This window comes from Chiloscyllium plagiosum, unplaced genomic scaffold (assembly GCF_037043375.1).
Source record: "Chiloscyllium plagiosum isolate Xiang-an unplaced genomic scaffold, Cpla_swu_hap1 HiC_scaffold_43, whole genome shotgun sequence".
NCBI classification, from domain to species: Eukaryota; Metazoa; Chordata; class Chondrichthyes; order Orectolobiformes; family Hemiscylliidae; genus Chiloscyllium; species Chiloscyllium plagiosum.
The window spans coordinates 8,822,842-8,843,988 of NW_028270181.1; the positions used below are offsets into that span (position 1 = coordinate 8,822,842).

The 21,147-nt window shown below is 44.1% G+C and overlaps 1 protein-coding gene across 1 annotated transcript in view; it reads left to right on the forward strand.

The window, feature by feature from the left end:
• ret (ret proto-oncogene receptor tyrosine kinase) overlaps positions 1 to 21,147 on the forward strand; it is a 134,496-nt gene that overhangs the window by 35,725 nt on the left and 77,624 nt on the right. Inside the window, exon 2 of the mRNA XM_087982272.1 lies at positions 19,345 to 19,584. Within this exon, the coding sequence (XP_087838398.1) occupies positions 19,345 to 19,584 (240 nt within the window). The remainder of the gene's footprint in view (positions 1 to 19,344; positions 19,585 to 21,147) is intronic.

A 21,147-nucleotide genomic window follows, 5' to 3' on the forward strand; every position in this document is an offset into this window, starting at 1 on the left:
CATCCTCTCACAATTTTAAAGTGCTCCTATCATATCGTCCTGGTACCTGTGTCCTTACCAACAGGAAATGATAAGTTTCCAGTACACTGGCTCTTATTTATTCCAGTTGGAATACGAAGGAGCTCCACACTCTTGTACAGTGATGCAATCTTCACAATCTAAGAAGAAGGGGTAAGCCATTCAGGACTGAGATGAGGAAGAATTTCTTCACCCAGAGAGTTTTGAACCTGTGGAATTCTAACCCACAGGAAGTTGTTGGGGGGTCAGCTTGTTCGATATATTCAAGAGGGAGCTGTATGTGGTCCTTGTGGCTAAAGGGATCAAGGGACATGGGGAGAGGGCAGGAATGGTATACTGAGATTGTATGGTCAGCCATGATCACGTTGAATGGTGATGCAGGGTCGGAAGGGCAGAATGGCCTCCTCCTGCAACTATTTTCTGTGTTTCTATGGAAGTTTGACTGATTGTGTATGCTGGACCATGTTCTTATGCACATACTGTACCCACCAGGCAATGATCGTCACGGTTACTGGCTGTAATTCCATAAACTTGTCATCCTTCTTTGGGAATCCTTCTCTTTAGAAATGACAGTCATGGTCAATAATTTACAGCTATGCCACTGCACCATCCGAAACAATCTGTAAGGCTGTCTTACACAGGCTGTGAGATTGGTCGCAAGAATGTAATCCCATCTCTGGGTTCAGCCAAGAGGTCACTCCGATGGTCTGTAATATAATTTAAGGCTCTTGATGAGATTAGTCTTGTAATCACTCTGGAAAATCCATTATTTCCTAAGGATGTTGAAACATTAAACTACAAGTATGGTTCTCCCATTGCCCCTCATTGACCTCCAAACATTAGCGATTTTCCTGTCCAGTTTAGATCGCATCCCGTTATTGTCTTTGCCAATGGGAGAGGTTCATAATTCTGCAAGGATATAAGACTATTGATTTGGAAGCAATTCCCAGATTTATCCACTGATTTTGTTCACCTGAAGGTGTGTACTGATTGTTAAACTCTCTCCAGATCTGTGTGTAAGCAGAGATGGAGGTGTAAAAGAGTGAATCTTGTATTGGTCGGATGGAACTTCAGGTGTACTCCAAGCATGTGTTGAGAACTCTCTCAGCCTTTGCTTGTAGAAAATTGCTGGTGATACCAAATTATAGTGCCTGGTAAAATGAGGGGCAAGAGTGAGGTTATGTAAGGACTTAGAGAGGTTTGCAGTGTGGTAGGTACAGCTACACGTAGTTAAGTGTGATAACCAAAAGAACATAATAGAAATTTGTCCTGTGTATGGATGTAGAGATTCAGGGCTGGTCATTTACAAATCTAACAATGGAGATCTCCAGGATGTCTAAATCTGCAAATACATAGGATTGGAGGAACGCAGAGATTTCAGAGGATTGTTGGGCCGAAAGCAATTTCAGAGTTGGGGAAGGTGGGACCATGGAAGGATGTGTGAACACTAGGGTAAGAGTTTTTAAATCAAGGTGTTGACAGTTCAACAAAGGTGCTATGTAAATTGTAGGTTGTTGTTGTTTGTCTCCTTTTTGTCATGTTTATGTGCAGTGGCTGGAGGAGGACAGGTGGTATTTTACTCTGGAGTATAGATGCCCCAAGATCTTTACTTTCTGGTGCTATGCCAGGTATCTTGCAACCTTGTGAAAATTCCTAATCGCTTTGGTGGAATCATTTTGAGGGATGGGGGAATCTTGCCTGCTGAATGTAGACCTGGCCAGAGACTTGCAGCTGCCTCTTCCAGAGAATGCCCACAGAACCATAACCCAATCTAGGAGCAGTGAGGGCACCAGCAAGACATCCTCTGGGATGAAGAATGGGAGGTGGGTTCAGAGGAGGGGTGTCAGGGCAAAAGGGGTTTGCAGAAGTCCCACCTTCCAGGAATTGCCAGCCAGATAGAAACTGGCAGCTCTATGCCTTGGTCGTGCCCATGTAGACAGCTAGGAAAGAGATTGATTGATTTATTTAATATATTGTCACTTGTACCTAGGTACAGAAAAAAGTGGATAATATCACCATGTTCTGGTCTCATCTTCGATTGCAGAATAAAGTACTGAATAAATTATATAAATGATAAACTTCTGAATATATTAATATTACACTGATATTATTAAAACTGAAGCAGCTTAAAAAGTTTATCTTTCCTCTCTGTAGCCTTCACCCTCTCTCCTGAGGGTGAAGATGGTTGGGGAGGGGGATGTTGGTGTTGGTTGGGCACACATACCTAAATGAGTGCCCATGTCACCTCCAAGATCACCATCTCTACTTGTGGTCTGCTTTAACACAAAAACCACTATGGTTAAATATGTAGCTTCAATCTGAATGTTCATACCCAGACATGTTTTTAGTGGTTATACAGCAAATGAGTTAGGATTGATCCACAGTCCCTGTAATGGAATTATTGATCAAATATATCTGTTGATATATTGTCCTCTGGATTCCTTGGATGTTGTAAATATTCCTACCTTCTTAGACACAAAGACAGCAGATTTTGCCAAGTGGTGTTCACACAGAGAGACATACAACAACACAGGAACAGATCCTTCGATCCAACTCGTCCATGCTGACCAGTTATCCTAAATTAATCTAATCCTATTTGCCAGCATTTGGCCCATATCCCTCTCAACCCTTCCTGTTCATGTACCCATCCAGATGCCTTTTAAATGTTGTAATTATTCCCGGCTCCACCACTTCCTTCGGCAGCTCAATCCATCTTGGGAGGATATACTGGAGGTGGTTTAAGGTCCATGAGATCTTAAGATTTATGTGTGTGAGCACAGATCACGCTGCTGACGCTTCTCAGCGTAGTTTATTTCTGTGTTTATTGACTTATTTTTCAGGTTGACATTTATAATTTTAAAAAGCACTCACTTCTCAGTTCCAGTTGAGCTGGTGGAAAACATTTTTGATGAAAGGTTAGTTATGAGGGGACATGTTTTTAAGGTGGAAGGCAAGACATTTCGAGGGGAGTTTTCACCCAGAGGCTGGTGGGGTCTGGAATGCACTGCCGAGGAGGGGAGTTGAGGTGGGAAACCTCACCACCTTTAAGAGGTACTTGGATGAGCACTTGAAATGTTGTAACATTCAAGTCTATGGGCAAAATGCTGGAAAGTGGGACTAATGTAGATTTAACATTGTTTTGGTGGAACAGACTCAATGGGCTGAAGGGCCTTTGTATGATTCTGTGATTCTATTCTTTATGACCTAATATGAAAGGCCAGTTTGCCTAACCCTGTGCTGTCCACGTCTCCACAAGTCACAGACTCTGAGTGCGTCTGCGTGGGATGCTCAGAAATCTTTCTTAAGAGTCAGTATTACCCTGACAACAAACTCTGTGGGTCTATTGTGTCTCAGACTTCATTGATTACAATCAATATAGGGAGATGGGCAAAGGATAAGTTGTTTAAAACCATGTACTATGCATCTTAACCTGACTTCCTTTCAAAATTCAATCCCTGGATGTGGGAATTTTGGTAAGAATGGCATTTGTTTTCCATCACTAATTTGCCCTTGAGAAGGTGGTAGTGAGCTGCCTTCTTGCACGCATTGCAGTTCTTGTCCTAAAGGGACAGTCACAGTGCTTTTAGGGAGGGAGTTGCAGGATTTTAACTCATCGACAGCAAACATTTCCATGTTGGGATTATGGGTGACTTAAAGAGGAAGCATAAACGCTAGAAAACCTCACTCTGTCCCTATTGCCTTTCCTTACCCTTGTGAGAAAGAGGATGCCTTCATAGTTTTTGCCTACAACATGCAGATGTGTCATCTAGAAACTAATTTGAAATGAAAGTATTTGGACAGTTTGGCTGCTAAAATGCGAGTATATAGATGACAGGGTCAGGGGTTTGCTGTAACATAATGACCTCTAGATCACCAGCTCCATCTTCTCGGATTTCAGAATGAGGTCTGCTCTCCAATCTTCAGTTTCAATCAGCTTTCAATTTGCAATCGATATGAATTAGTCCCAGTGGATACACAGCCCCAGATGCTGTCGCCTCCCCTGGTTGCAGCACCCTCTAGTGTTCACAGTATTTGGAAGCTTCACATCCCATTCAGACACCCTGCTCTGAGAAAAGTATTAGTCATAGAGTCATACAGCACGGAAACAGACCTTCTAGCTTAATAATATCCTTCCTATAACAGAACTGGACACCGTCCAGAAGAAGTCTCACCAACATCCTGTACAACCTCAACTTGACATCCTAATTCCTATACTTAAAGATATGAGCAATGACGGCAAGTGTGCGAAGTGCCTTCTTAATCACCTTTTCTACATGCGACGCAAACTTTAAAGAATTATGTACCTGAACCCCGAAGGTCTCTCTAGTCCACAACACTACCCAAGGCCCTACTTTTAATTGTTTAAGTCCTGGCATTGTTTGTCTTGAGTTATTGCTAGGTATACGGTTTTGAGGTATTTTCTTTCACCTCTTTCTCACTCAATGCCCTCACTCCAGTTCTCAGTCACTGATCGCTTTGCTGCTTTGATCCTGATTTTCTATATTCTGTCCTTGCAGGGTGGGTACCAAGGTCTCACAACTGTCCCACTCAATATAATATGATGTCTGGGTTTAAGTCTTTCATGACCCAGTACTAAATTTTACTTAAAAGACCGGGTAGTACCACACAAAATGGCTCTTTCTATGATAAAAACGTCTGTAGAGGTTGCCTCTGAGTGAGAAGATACTGGACTCAAGATTTTTCAGTACGAAAGCTGATTCTCCGGTGTGGTGCTGATGGAGAGTGTTGTGGTATTGGATATTCGGATATCAAACTGAAACCTGGCCAGCCCTCTGAATTGGATGTGAAATACCTCACTGACATTATTTCAAGCTCTCAATGGTATGTGTTACACTAACATGTTGAAAGCAACATTAGATCAAGATTTACAAGGATGTTGTCAGAGTTGGGGGATTTAAGCTATAGGGAGAGGCTGAATAAGCTGGGGCTATTTTCCCTGGACCATCGGGGGACAAGGGGTGACCTTATAGAGGTTTATAAAATCATGACGGACATGAATAGAGTGAATAGACAAGGTCTTTTTTTCAGGATGGGGGATGCAAAACTAGAGGGCATAGGTTTAAAGTGAGAAGGGAATTACTTAAAAGGAACCTAAGGAACAACTTTTTCGCACAGAAGGTGGTGCTTATATGGAATGAGCTGCCAGAGGAAGTGGTGGAGGCAAGTACAATTATAGCATTTAAAAGGCATCTGGATGGGTACATGAACAGGAAGGGTTTAGAGGGATATGGGCCAAACACAGGCAAATAGGACTAAATTAATTTAGGATATCTGGTCGGCATGGATGAGTTGGGCCGAAGGGCCTATTTCTGTGCTGTATGACTACATCACTAAAACAGATTATCTGGTCTTTGTTGTCTTTACGACAAGCAACATGAATTCGACTGGGACAACACTACCATTATAGGGCAAGCCAAACAAAGAACAGCGAGGGAATTCCTAGAAGCATGGCACTCATCCACAAACTCCATCAACAAACACATCGACCTGGACCCAATATACCGGCCACTACAGCGGACAGCTGAAACTGACAACCGGAAGTGGCAGGGACAGGCCACTATAAATGCCGGAGGAAACACCACAGAAGCGCTTCACAGGAGGCTCCCAAGCACTGAGGATGTCACCTAGACAGGGGAACGAAACGTTTGCAACAAAAACTTCCAGCTCGGCGAACAGAACCACAGCAACGAGCACCTGAGCTACAAATCTTCTCACAAACTTTATCGTGTTATATTTATGGGTATTTTTATTCATAAATTGGCTGCTGTATTTCCTATAAACAGTGCTTCAAAATACTTTAAAGTGCTTTAAAATATTCTTCGTGGGTGCTATACCAATGCAAACTTTCTTTCTTTAGTAATTTTATCAACAATATTAGGAAAGAAGATTTGTTGATTGTATTTATTTAATGTAGGCATTGTCTCCATGGCAACTGTGCTCCTTAGCTCTGTAATACCCTCCAATTCTGGCTACTTGAGAGTCTCCAGTTTCCTTTGCTCTGTTATCAATGGCTTTGGTGGCCTTAAACTCTGAAATCATATTTTTAAATCTCCTTGCCTTTCTCTCATGTTTCAAGATACTCCTGAAAACCTACTTCTGTGGCCATCCATTCCAGTCTCTCTCTACGTGACTTGAAATATACAAACACATAAACATCAAAATTAGGAGCAGGAGTAGGCCATTGGGCTCCTTGAGTTTATTCCACCCTTCAATATGACCATGGTTGATCTAATTGCTCCACATTCCTGCCTATCCCTGATAACCTTTTGCCGTTTTCTTGTCAAGAATATATCTACCTCTGCCTTAAAAACATTAGTGGACTCCATTCTACGGCATTTTTAGAAAGAGAATTCCAAAACCTCTCGACTCCCTGAGAGAGAAGGATTCTGGGTAGTCCAAGATGGAGGACTGGAAAAATTTCTGGCTGTAAGAGCGCTGCTCCTTTTTTGAGGTATTTTAGGTGCTGGTGGTGATTTCCTCGAATTCCAGGAGCAGCAAATACTGTTTCATATGCTTTTGCATTGTTTTGGAACTTTAGAAAAAAAAGTCAAAACAACAACGGTTTTAAAAGGGAGAAGAACAGACAAAGGAAGCACACGGTGAGGACAGTGCAGGGGGAGAGAGAGAAAGAGAGAGAGAGAGAGAGAAAAAAAAAATCTGAACAGTTATTGCCTTTGCTGTTATGAATTCATGTATCGCTGGACATCGGAGTGCGTCTGGGAAAATTAACAAACAGCGAAATTCACAACTAATCTTGGAGGAACCTGTTTGGGCGAAGTTCACAGCACAGAATCAGATAAGTTAATCGTTGTTTTTAAGTGTGTCCAACAGAAAGGCTACAGTAGTGAGTAGAGTGGATTCTTTCTTGATTATGTGTTTTTGGAGATATGTCTCTTGATTAAACTTAAAACATAAGCCAGAGCTATTAATTTAACCTGGGGCAGTGTTTTGTAGAGGAATAAGATGTGTTATTTTCTGGGTCTGTAGATTGTGAAGGAACAAAAATGGCCTTTAGTACAGTGATATGTACTTCTTGTCAGATGTGGGAGTTTAAAGAGAGTTTAAGGGTTACTGCAGATTATATCTGCCATAAATGCTGTTGGAAGCGAATCTTATCAGATCGAATGGATCGGTTGGAGAGACAGTTAGAAGTAATGAGAAATTTGAAACAGCAACAGTAACAGGCATTTGGTACGCTTTCCTTTATTGGTCAGAGTATTGAGTACAGGAGTTGGGAGGTCATGTTGCGGCTGTACAGGACATTAGTTAGGCCACTGTTGGAATATTGTGTGCAATTCTGGTTTCCTTCCTATCAGAAAGATGTTGTGAAACTTGAAAGGGTTCAGTAAAGATTTTCAAGGATGTTGCCAGGGTTGGAGGGTTTGAGCTATAGGGAGAGGCTGAACAGGCTGGGGCCGTTTTCCCTGGAGTGTCGGAGGCTGAGGGATGACCTTATAGAGGTTTACAAAATTATGACGGGCATGATTTGGAGATGCCGGTGTTGGACTGGGGTGTACAAAGTTAAAAATCACACAACACCAGGTTATAGTCCAACAGGTCTAATTGGAAGCACACTAGCTTTCAGAGCGTCGCTCATTCATCAGGTGGTAGTGGAGGGCTCAATCCTAACACACAGAATTTAGAGCAAAAATTTACAGTGTGATGTAACTGAAATTATACATTGAAAAATTGATTGTCTGTTAAGCCTTTCATGTGTTAGAATACAGTGATAGTTTCACTTCTTTCATGTGTAAATCACAAAACTTTTTTTTAAAAAGTTGCATTCTCGGGCTAGCTGTTAACAATGGTGATAGCTAGACAACATGTTGAAGGTGTTAGCCTGTGTTCTCTGTCTATGCCGTGATGTTTAGATTGATTCTAATCTAAAAAGTGAGATAACAGAGTTTTACATAAATTCATGCAGTTTTTGAGCTCAGAGTCCTACATGAATGCATGCAGTTTTTGAGCAACGTACAATGTAACCCTGCAAGTACAAATTCACCCCACAAAATGTGTGCATGTGGGTCTTTGTCTGTGTGTGTGTGTCTGTCTGTCTGTCTGGGTTGGGGGCTGTGAGTGTGAGAAAGTGTATGTGTGTGTGTAGTGAGTGCAGAGTGTCTTAAGTCTGTGAGGGGGTGCATGTGTGAATGTGGGAGTGTGTGTGTCTGTAAGGGTGTGTGAGGGGCATGGATAGGATAAATAGGCAAAGACTTTTCCCTGGGGTCAGGCAGTCCAGAACTAGAGGACATAGGTTTAGGGTGAGAGGGAAAAGATATAAAAGAGACCTACGGGGCAACTTTTTCACAGAAGGTGGTACGAGTATGGAATGAGCTGCCAGAGGAAGTGGTGGAGGCTGGTACAATTGCAACATTTAAAAGGCATATGGATGGGTATATGAATAGGAAGGGTTTGGAGGGATATGGGCCGGGTGCTGGCAGGTGGGACTAGATTGAGTTGGATATCTGGTCGGCATGGATAGTTTGGACCGAAGGGTCTGTTTCCATGCTGTACATCTCTGTGACTCTATGACTCTATTTCCACCTCATGTCTGGTTTAAATGGGTACGCTTTATTTTCAAATAGTGACCCTTAGTTCGAGATTCTTCCAGAAGAGGAAGCATCCTTTCCACATATAGTGAGTCCCCAGTTTAGGAACATCTGATTTATGAATACTTGTACTTACAAACATGATCTTATTTGAGGATTAACTGTATAGATCCAATATACATACATTTCCTGTTCTTATAAACACATGCTTTATATTCCTGATGAAGGGCATGTGCCCGAAACGTCGATTCTCTTGCTCCTTGGATGCTGTGCTTTTCCAGCGCCAGACTTTTTGACTCTGTTCTCCAGCATCTGCAGTCCTCACTTTCTGCAGGTGCTTTATATTGTCCTGCACTGCATTCCAACTAGCATACAGCTCAACGTCTGAATGGACTCCAGTACAGAACCTGCTCACAAACTGGGCAGTGCCTGTAACCTTTTCAAGACCCTTAGGATCTGATATATTTCAATGTCATTGGCTCTTGTAGCTGTTGGAGTTGAGAAGTATAAACCTAGCCTGTACAACCTTTGCTCTGAGACAGCTACTTCCTATTTCATGTCTTTTTTTTAATTCCTTCATGGGATGTGGGCATTGCTGGCTAGGCCAGTATTTATTGCCTGTCCCAAGTTGCCCCTGAGAAGGTGGTGGTGAGCTGTCTTGGAATCATAGAATCCCTGTAATGTGGAAGGGGGCTATTTGGCCTGTTAAGGCCCTCCATAGAGGATCCCACCCAAACCCAGCACTCACCCCATCTCTGTAACCCAGCATTTCCCATGGCTAACCCACACATCCCTGGTGACTCTATGGGGCAATTTAGCAACGCCAAACCACCTAATCTGCACATCTTTGGGCTGTGGGAGGAAACTGGAGCACCCAGAGAAAACCAACATGGGGAGAATGTGCAAGCATCACACAGACAGTCACCCGAGGGTGGAATTGAACCTGGGTCCCTGGTGCTGTGGAGCAGCAGTGCTAACCACTGAGCCATCGTGCCACCCCATGCCTTCTTGAATCGCTGCAGTCCATGTGCTCTAGGCTGATCCTTTAGGAAGGGAATTCCTCGAGTTTAATTGAGCAACGGTGAAGAAAGTCAGGTTGGTGAGTGGCTTGGAGAGAAACTTGCAGGTGGAGGTGTTCCCATGGATCTGAGGTCTTTATCCTTTTAGGTGGAAGTGGACATGGATTTTGAAAGTGCTATCTGAGGATCTTTGCTGGATTTCTGTTTGCACTGCCTCTTGTACTTACAGGGTGTTCTGGTATAACACAATGGTTGCATTCCTCTGCAACCTTGTGCTATAGAAAATTATGCTCTTGGAAACCACTTTAGAAAACTGCACTATAGGAAGCCACTGTAGAAAAATGCGCTATAAGAAACCGTGCTATAAGAAACCACTATAGAAAATTGTGCTTTAAGAAACCACTATAGAAAATCATGCCATAGGAAAATGTGATAGAAAACCGTGCTATAGGAAACTGCTATAGAAAACCACTATAGAAAACTGTGCTATAGGAAACCACTATAGAAAATCACGCTGTAGGAAACCACTTTGGAAAATCTCACTGTAGAAGATTGCTAAATAAAATCGCCATACTCATTCAGTAGAACGTTGGTGTTCAGTTGGTGTCCAAACAGTGTTCAGAATTTGTCAATTGTGTCATAGCCAATTCACGTTGATGAAAGACATGTTATACCGGAACTCTGCTGCAACTGAGCATTGGTGTTGGAGGGAGTGGATACTTGTGGAATGTGTTAAAGAAACAGTTAGAGTGAGAGAGGTTTAGGAAGAAAATTATTGTTGGTTTCACAACTAAACTCTTTTTAAATATATTTAGAGGTCATTGAAATTTGTTTTGAAACTGTAAATATTTAAGGGCTGGCTTTGTTTAGTACAGAGAGAATAAAGGGGAAGAGAAGAAAATAACTACTTTAACACTTTGTTTATTCCTTTGGTTAAACCTCCTGCTTCCATGTGGTGTTTAGAGATAATAATACCTCTAGCGTGTTATAAGAGCATTCTGCTTATCTCAGTCTAGTTATATCCTGGTGTTATAAACTGAGTGTCAGCCTGATTGAAGATTTGTGTTACTTTATGTGAGAAGGTATTTATGTTTTTACTGTTGAGTCTGAGGTCATGTCACAGATGCCAACATAGAAGGTGATATTCATGAATCCAGGAAACTATAATCTCACTCTCTGCTTTGCATTTTGGAGCCCTCTTCCAAATGTTCAGTAATGTGATGATGGGCTGTCTCAAATGTTGCACTCCCCTTCCCCAAACTCAAATGACTGAAGCCCCCCCACTCTGCTTGCCCAAGGTCTCACTTCCTCGTGGTCTTGATGCTTTGACAGAGCCTCAGTCATTAGCCTGAGTTGATTAGATGGAACCAGAGTCTTCAGCCCTTCTACATAACCACTATTCTGCTCGATTCCTGCCCAATAGTTTGGTGCTGGACAAGATTTAACACATTGCTGGAGAATGAAATTATAAAGATGTGACTACCTGATGGGCATGTTTAAGGCAACTTGAAGTGAGGAGATTGGATACAGAAAGGGACAAAAACCATGAAAGAGAAGGCATCACCTTCAACTTAGAGAACAGTCCTCTGATTTCTGCAGATTGACAAAAGCGTTGCTTAGCACTATAAATCTGCCATCGTGTTAAAACCCCCTACTTACCAATGTCGATTAAGAGCTTGTTAGTGTCTCTTAATGTCTTGTGCTGTTTTCTAATCACTGTTTTAAATGTTCAACCAGCAACATTGATAGCCAGAGTGGAAGTTATTGCATTTAAAAATGTTTGTGCCAATTGCAGGTGTGATATGTATTGACTTCTGGATTTGATGATGTGGCCACAGCTGATAATTTACAATACTTCCATGGGATGGTGAAACTGCCTGCTGTTAATATAGGGAGACAGAACAGTATGTTGCTAAATTACGATAAGTCTGCAAGTCATTGTATGCCATCATCTAGGACCGCAATTTCCCCCCCGATGTGGTCGACGGTGCCCTCCACCGCATCTCCTCCACTTCCCGCTCCTCCGCCCTTGAGCCCCGCCCCTCCAACCGCCACCAGGACAGAACCCCACTGGTCCTCACCTACCACCCCACCAATCTCCATGTACAGCGCATCATCCGCCGTCACTTCCGCCACCTCCAAACAGACCCCAGCACCAAGGATATATTTCCCTCCCCTCCCCTATCAGCTTTCCGTAGAGACCACTCCCTCCGCGACTCCCTTGTCAGATCCACACCCCCCACCGACCCAACCTCCACTCCCGGCACCTTCCCTTGCAACCGCAGGAGGTGCAACACTTGCGCCCACACCTCCCCCCTCACTTCTCTCCAAGGCCCCAAAGGAAACTTCCATATCCGCCACAGATTCACCTGCACCTCCACCCACATCATCTACTGCATCCGCTGCAGCCGGTGTGGCCTCCTCTATATTGGGGAGACAGGCCGCCTACTTGCGGAGTGATTCAGAGAGCACCTCTGGGCCACCCGGACGAACCAACCCAACCACCCTGTAGCACAGCATTTCAACTCCCCCTCCCACTCCACCGATGATATGCAGGTCATTGGACTCATCCACCGCCAAACCACAACAACGCGACGGTCGGAGGAGGAGGAGCGTCTTATCTTCCGACTGGGAACCCTCCAACCACAGGGGATGAACCTGGACTTCACCAGTTTCTTCATCCCCCCTCCCCCCACCTTGTCTCAGCCGAATCCCTCCAGCCCGGCACCGCCTTCCTGACCTGCAGTCTTCTTCTTGACCTCTCTGCCTCCATCCTACTCCGACCTATCACCCTCACCTTGACCTCTTTCCACCTATCACATTTCCAACGCCCCTCCTCCAAGTCCCTCCTCCCTACCTTTTATCTTCTCCTGCTGAACACTCTCTGCTCATTCCTGAAGAAGGGCCTGTGCCCAAAACGTCGAATCTCCTGTTCCCTGGATGCTGCCTGACCTGCTGTGCTGTTCCAGCAATAAAGTTTCAACTTTGATCTCCAGCATCTGCAGACCTCACTTTCTCCTCCATCATCTAGGATAGCAAATGGTTAATCAAGAATCAAAGGAAGGGTAGTATTCCAAACTCAAAGAATCCCTACAGTGTGGGAGCAGGCCATTCAGCCCATCAACACTCCAAAGGACATCCCACCCTCTAACCCTGCATTTTCCATGGCTAATCCACCTAACCAACACATCCCTGAATACAATGGGTAATTTAGCAAGGCCCACCCTCTTAACTTGCACATCTTTGGACTTTGGGAGAAAACTGGAGCACTCAGAGGAAACCCATGCAGACACAGGGAGAATGTGCAAAATCCACACAGACAGTCGCCTGAGGTTGGAATCAAATCCAGGTCCCTGATGCTGTGAGGTAGCAGTGCTAACCACTCAGCCATTGTGCCATCCATAAACTGGGACTGTCCACAGTTTGTGGCTTCTTTGCCATATAGCTACATAGACTGGAGTTTCAACAACACAAGAAAATATATGAACATTGGAACAGCAGTAGGCCATTCAGCCCCTCAAGCCTGTTCCATCATTCGTTGAGATCATGGCTAGTCTGTGGCCTAACACCATACTCTTGCCTTTGACTCAAATCCCTTAAGACTTTTGTTTTACAAAAATAAATCTCTCTCAAGTTTAAAATTAACAACTGATCTAGCATCAAGTGCTACTTGTGGGAAAGAGCTCTAAACCTCTACCCCCCTTTGTGTGTAGAAGTGCTTCCTAAAATTTCTCCTGAATGGTCAGGCCCTAATTTTTAGACTATGTTTTTTGTTGGGGAAGTTCTACATTTTAGTTCTGTTAACATTTTCTCACATTACAGTGACTGCACTTTGAAAGGACAATGGCTGACATACTGAGTATTGTTAATGTGGTTAGCCTCAGAACTATCAGCCTCTGCCACTTCCTCTGGCAGCTCATTCCATACACACACCACCCTCTGTGTGAAAAAGTTGCCCCTTAGGTCCCTTTTAAATCTTTCCCCTCTCGCCCTATACCTATGCCCTCTAGTTTTGAACTCCCCTACCCCGGGAAAAGACCTTGGCTATTCACCTTATCTCTGCCCCTCATGATTTTGTAAACCTCTATAAGGTCACCCCTTAGCCTCTGACGCTCCAGGGAAAACAGCCCCAGCCTGTTCAGAGATAGTTTTAGTGTTTGGATATGGAGGAACCTTATTCAGAGTTTTATCCAATGCCTAAAATGTCTGCACCATACTTTGAGCTCAGTTTTTTGCAGGACATCGCTCAGCCAATCACTTATCCCTGAGTCACCAACCAAGCTTAAACAGGTGACCACAAGCCCAGTGACCACAAATCTGTTCCCAGATTCTCAAAATCATTGTCACCGAATTCAGCCATTGAACGTTGCAAAAGGTGTATTAGAAATCCAAGTCTTAACTTCCACAAACCCTGCGTTGCTGGGACTGACAGACCTTGGGGTTCCAATTTAGGTTCTAAGTCACCAGTGAGGCAATGGTGGTGAAGCAAAGACCCCCTTCCACACTCCCAGACCAACATTTGAAATAGGTTCATACAGACATAGAGCCATATAGCACGGAAACAGACCTTTTGGTCCAACTTGTCCATGCTGACCAGGTATTCTAAATGAATCTAGTCCCATTTGCCAGTGCTTGGCCCATATCTCTCTAGGAGAAAGTGAGGACTTCAGATGCTGGAGATCAGAGCTGAAAAGGAACGCCTCATCTTCTGCCTAGGAACCCTCCAACCACAAGGGATGAACTCAGATTTCTCTAGTTTCCTCATTTCCCCTTCCCCCACCTTGTCTCAGTCAAATCCCTCGAACTCAGCACCGCCTTCCTAACCTGCAATCTTCTTCCTGACCTCTCCGCCCCCACCCCCACTCCGGCCTATCACCCTCACCTTAACCTCCTTCCACCTATTGCATTTCCAACGCCCCTCCCCCAAGTCCCTCCTCCCTACCTTTTATCTTAGCCTGCTGGACACACTTTTCTCATTCCTGAAGAAGGGCTCATACCTGAAACATCGATTCTCCTGTTCCTTGGATGCTGCCTGACCTGCTGCGCTTTTCCAGCAACACATTTTCAGCCCATATCTCTCTAAACCCGTTCATATTCATATACCCATCTAGATGCCTTTTAAATGTTGTAATTGTATCAGCCTCCACCACTTCCTTCGGCAGCTTATTCCATACAAACATCACCCTCTGTGTGAAAAAGATGCCCCTTAAGTCTCTTTTAAATCTTTCCCCTCTCACCTTTAACCTATGCCCTCTAGTTCTGGACTCCTGTGGGTGGCATGGTGGCTCAGTGGTTAACACTGCTGCCTCACAGCACTGAGGACCCAGGTTTGATTCCAGCCTCGGGTGACTGTCTGTGTGGAGTTTGCACATTCTCCCCGTGTCTGCGTGGGTTTCCTCCGGGTGCTCCGGTTTCCTCCCACAGTCCAAAGATGTGTAGGTTAGGTGAATTGGCCATTCAAAATTGCCCATAGTGTTAGGTGCATTAGTCAGAGGGAAATGGTTACTCTTTGGAGGGTCAGACTGGACTTGTTGGGCCAAAGGGCCTGTTTCCACACTGTAGGGAATCTAATCTAAATTCACCTCAGGGAAAAGACATTGGCTTTTCACCCTATCCATGCCTCTCATATAAGGCCACCCCTCAGCGTCTGACGTACCGGGGAAAATAGCTCCAGCCTATTCAGCCTCTCCCTACAGTTCAAAAGCTCTGACCCCGGCAACATCCTTGTAAATTTTTACTAAACCCTTTAAAGTTTCACAACATCTTTCCTATAGCATGGAGACCAGAATTCAATGACAAGTCGTGTAGAGTTTACTTGACCAGATTGTCAGGGCTCAGTAACTGATTGCAACATGTTACTGTTACCGCCTGTGTGCCAGTGTCCCAGCTCCATGTTTGATGTGGTTAATGCACAAATCAAATGTGCAACATGCAAAACCATTTGTTTCCGAACAGTAAACTGAATGTCCTTAACTGGCCTTGATCACAGACATATTGGGTGTTAGGCTTGAAAGGTACATATGATATCACTGTTGTTGGCCAGAATGACCTCTCATGCAGAAACAACGATTTGTGAGAAATATTAGAAAGAGGCATCTTACCGGATGTGAACCGGTTGTTATTAATGTAATTATATACACACACTGCAAAAACGAGTGCATTGGTTAAACCAGTCTGCTAATGCTATTACACAGGGCAATATTGAGTTATTTCTATTAATAATCTTCTATTGATGTTCGTGGATAAGTTTTTTTTATCAATTAGATGCATATCGCTTTCCCCAGAACATCATTAGCCATGGAGAACTTTCAACTCTTTCCATTAGAGGGTCACTACTGACAAGGCGCTATGATTGTGCCAAGGTTTACTACTGGCCTCAGGAAGTAAAGGGCAGGCACTTGTTAGATGCAAGGTGCGCTGGAAAAATTCACTAAGGCTCCTTCAACAGCACTTTCCAAATGCACGGCCAGTTCCATCAAGAAGAACAAGGGCAGTAGATACATGGGAACACCACCACCTGCCAACCAAGCTGTTCGCCATCCTGAATTGGAAATATTTTTCTTTCTGGATAAGAATCCTGGAACTCCCCCACAGCAGATTTGTGGGTGTATCTACCTACACCCACAAGAAGGCCGCCCACCACCGTCTCCAGGGCAAATAGGCACGGGCAATAAATGCTGGCCCAGCAAGCATTGCCAAGATCTCATGAATGAACTGGAGCTCTAACTAAAAAAGGTGAACTGAATAAGACATTATTCTTATCAAGACATTGATTCTATTTCAGAATATGCATCAGAGCTGCGGAAATCCGTTAATGTATTTTACTTGAACTGTTCAGAAACTACTTAACCAGAAACTCATCTCCTGCATTTCTAGCAAGCTGTTCCACCTGAACTGGCTGAGGAGAATCTCATTTCCTTTTTCCAAAACAAAACTAATTTTATTTTTGTGAAATCTGGCAACAGCGATATAAAAAGAACCTACACTAGATCTCTTCGAAGTCTTTCACAATCCGCAGAAGCTACTTGTGTACCTTACACTGGCTCAATTTTAGAATTCTTGCTCTCGATTTCCGGATCCCTCCCTGTTGTCAGTCTGCTCACTATCTCTGCAAGTCTCCTCCATCCCAACAACCCGCTGAGATCTCCCTGCTGCTCTAGTTCTCCACTGCTGGCCTCTTGCGCATCCCCAGGTTTAGTTACTGCAGCATTGATGGCCATGCTTTCTTCCAGTTGTCAAAAAGTGTGGTGCTGGAAAAGGCACAGCCGATCAGGCAGCAGGAGAATCGACATTTCAAGCATAAGCTCTTCATCAGGAATGTTCGAGGAGCAGGAGAGTCAACGTTTTGAGCATCAGAAATGTTGATGAAGAGTTTATTCTTGAAATATCTATTTTCCTGCTCCTCAGATGCTGCCTGACCAACTGTGCTTTTCCAGCACCACACTTTTTGACTCTGACTCTCCAACATCTGCAGAGCTCACTTTCTCCCTTTCAGTTGTGTAGACCTTAAAGCTGTGGAGGTCTCTCGCCCCTACCTGCTCACCACCTCAACCTTCCCCCCCCCTCCCCCCCTCCATAATGTGTGATGGTGTGAATTAACAGTTTGTTGTTAAATTTCTGTGATATTAAAGGATCTAAAGCTAATGCTAATGATATGTCAGACAATATGATGCTTTTCAAAGGAAGAAATGCTATAACATGAAACATCCAATATGTTACAGTGCTTTTTCATATGGATCTATACGACTTGGTCACATATAGACCAATATACTACATTGGTCACATTTGGACCAATATACTACATTGATCATGCTACATTTCAGTGCTGTGGATTCATTCAGCTTTGTTTTTAAATTTACTCGTGGGTTGTGGGTGTTTACTGCCCTGTCACTAGCTGCCCTTGAACTGAGTGGATTGGTAAACTATTTCAAAGGGTGGTTGAGAGTGAACTACATTGGTGTGGGTCTGGAGTCATAGGCCAGACTAGATGCGAATGGCAGATTTATTTCCCTGAAGGCCACTAGAGAGTTGACATAGTCCTACCAGACAAAATGGCTGCTCTCTCATTTGCAAGAAATGACTGATGGTGGCTTTACCTGAGGGCAATCACACCTTGGATGAGGGGAGAGATTGAGAAGGAGAGTCTTTCCTGGTCACTTTAGCCAGTGTGGAAATTGAACCCACGCTGTTAGTGTTCATCTATATCACAAGCCAGCATCCAGCCAACTGAGCTAACAAACTCTAGTTGCTGTTATGAAATACATTGGGACATTAAAGTTTCTATGCCAATGCAACCTACTGATGTTTCAGTGATTGATTTTTTTCATTAATTCCCATTAATTTCTGGAGCACTGGAACTTGAATCTGAGCCTGCTAGTTTAGGGGTAGGGGCACTACCACTGCACTGTTGTGTTTTTTAAGACTATTGCATCTAGTATCCCCAGGTGGACTCCCATTCAAATATTAACCAAGTCTAAATCCGATTAGCTTCAGAGATCGGGCATCTCCAGACAAATAAGGCTGTGGACCTGACCACTCACCTGTATCACCACAAGGAGATGAGATAATGGCATTGTCCTTCTGGAGTGAATAGTCAATCCTTGGACTGGATATTTCACATTTTGTCATTTGCACAGATCTCAGATATCATGATATTGGATGCAATCATGTATAAAGTCTCCATCTTACTCCCTGAACATTCAGTCTGCTCTGATAACATGAGAAATAAGGTTATAGATGGGTGCACTGCCTAGTTTGTCTCTGAAATGATGGAAAATTGCAGACTGCCTTTGCCAGTTGGCCATGAACTGCCTTTGGTTTGCCGCTCACTATTTGCAGGTACTCTCTCAGCCGTCAGCTCCACCTCTGGGAAAATGACCAGGGTGGGATGGTACCAGCACTGAGCATGCTGACCACACAGCTCGTGCTCCTGCCCTTGCCCACCTCCATCCTTGCTCCCATTTGGGGGGAAAAAGTCTTGTCCCAAGTCTTGAAACCACAGCTCTCTGACTGGGTGGTGGGCTTGCAGCCCAACACTGACAGCTGTCTCACATCCCCCTTGTCCCTTGACAAAGGATCCAAATGTTATTTGAATGTATATTGACTTTGGATCTGTGCTACCTTCCACTCTATGTTGATCGCTCTGCGTGAAGGACAACTTCCAACACAAAGCCGTAACTTTATCTATTGTCCTTTCAGCATCTTTGCTTGTGTTCCAATGTCACGGTTTAATATGAAGAAATATTTTGAATAATACATGGACATTAAATGTCATTGTGCAAATATTTACCTAAAAGTCAAAATTCTTTGTGTTGTTATTAGATTGGAGCCGTGTACACAGTTTATTATGGAATTTGTGCTGAGCATTCAGACAATAATATTCATTTATTGTCAGAGTAAATGAAAGACAGTTACATACTGTCATTGGACAAGACGAACAGGCAGCTGATAGGTAACTTTAGGACAGAATTAATAAACTTCAAAGGTTTAGTGTCTTGGATGTTTTCTACTGCAGAGATGTTGACTGTCAATAATTCTATCATTTACTCAAAATGTGAAACTGATATTTGATTTCCTTTCCTGCCCATATCCCACTTCTTTGTCTCTTCAATTTTTCTGTCCCTGTCCCTTCTTTTTCATTTGTCTTTTGTCATCTCGTCTCTATTTCTGTACATTTTCTTTCCCTCGATTCGGCCTCTCCCTTTCCCTCTGTGTCTCCTGCGTTTCCCCATTTGTTCCAGTTGTGCTCGGACTATACTTCCCCAGGAAGACCTACCAGACGACTGTGTACATTGGACAGCCAGCAGATACTCCTCTGCTCCAGGTCTACGCTTTACCTGAGGAAGGGAACCGCACAGCCTACTTTGGGTTTTGCAACAATCTGCTGAATGGATTTCGACACCAGTGGTTTCGAATCGATGAGCGATCTGGTGTCTTTTACCTCAACAAAACACTGGAGGAGAATGATCTCCAACTGCTGGGTGAGGATATCCATTTTCATTCAATTGCGATGAAATACAATAGTCATGGATGATATCATCATATAACAATGAACCTGTTAAGATTTAACAAGAATGGGAGAACATGAATAAAATTAGTATTCATGTAACTTTCTTAAAAAGAAATGATCAGTAGAATTCCCACAATGTGGAAGCAGACCATTCAGCTCATCAAGTCCACACCAACCCATCCAGATTCCTCCCCCACCATTTCCCATGGCCAATCCACTCAGAATCCTCCTCCACCATTTCCCATGGCCAACCCATCCAGATTCCTCCCCCAACATTTCCCATGGCCAATCCACCCAGATTCCTCCCCCACCATTTCCCATGGCCAATCCACCCAGATTCCTCCCCCACTATTTCCCATGGCCAATCCACCCAGATTCCTCCCCCACCATTTCCCATGGCCAATCCACCCTAACCTGCACATCTTTAGAAGGTGGGAGGAAACCAGAGCAAACCCACACAGACATGGGGAAAATGTGCATACTCCACACAGAAAGTTGCCTGAGGGTGGGATCAAACCTGGCTCACTGGGGCTGTGAGGCAGCAGTGCTAATTACTGAGCCACCGTGCCACAATTCATTCTTGAGACGTGAGCATGGCTGACAGGACCAGCAATTATTTAATTCTTTCATGGGATGTTGGGGTCACGAGTAAGGCTGACATTTATTGCCTATTCCTAACTGTGCCTGATCTGATTGGCTCTCTGGGCCATTTCAGATAATTGCAGTGGGTCTGGAGTCACATGTAGGCCAGACTGAGAAAGGATGACAGATTTCCTTCACTGAAGGACATTTAGTGAACCAGATGGGTTTTTACAACAATTGGCAGTGGCTACAAGTCACCATTAGAAGAGTTCTGTTTTGAATTCACGTCAGTGTTTTCTGACTGCGGCCAACCATAAACATGCACTCATTCAGGAACACACGTGCCTGCAGGATTCCAAATGCAATCAGTCATCACAAAGCACTTCTCTGAGATAACATGTTCAAATGCAGCTTGGAAGCATGCATATTTTGAAATAGGGTTCAGTGGTGGGGAGAGGGGATGATGGGGAAGGGACAAATCCCCCCAGAGTGAGGTGGCGGGAGGAGAGGGAGCCCAGAGATGGCAACAAGGAGGGACCCAGGAGCTGGGTAGACCTCTCCTCCTTCTTCTAGATTCTCTTACTACCCTCCCCTCCAGTTTCTTCCTGGGTTCCAATCTCTCCCTCCCCTCGGATTCAACCCCCAGGACCCTCTGTAATTGCATGCGCGATTGTAAGTGGTGCATGCACTGGTGTCAGCAAGTGCAGCCTTCATTCAAGCCTGACCATCTGCTATGGTGGGGCTGGAACCCATTCACCCCCCAGAACATTGAGCTGGGGTATGAATGACTGGATCACTGGTATCATCACCATGTCACCAGGCAATGGCGAAGCACTGCTAACGCAAAAGGAGCTTACCCGGTCTGGCCTTCACGGGACTTCACGCCTGCAACAATGTGGTTGATTTTTATCTAAGCAACTGAGGCTGGAGAATATATGCTGCCCTAGACAGC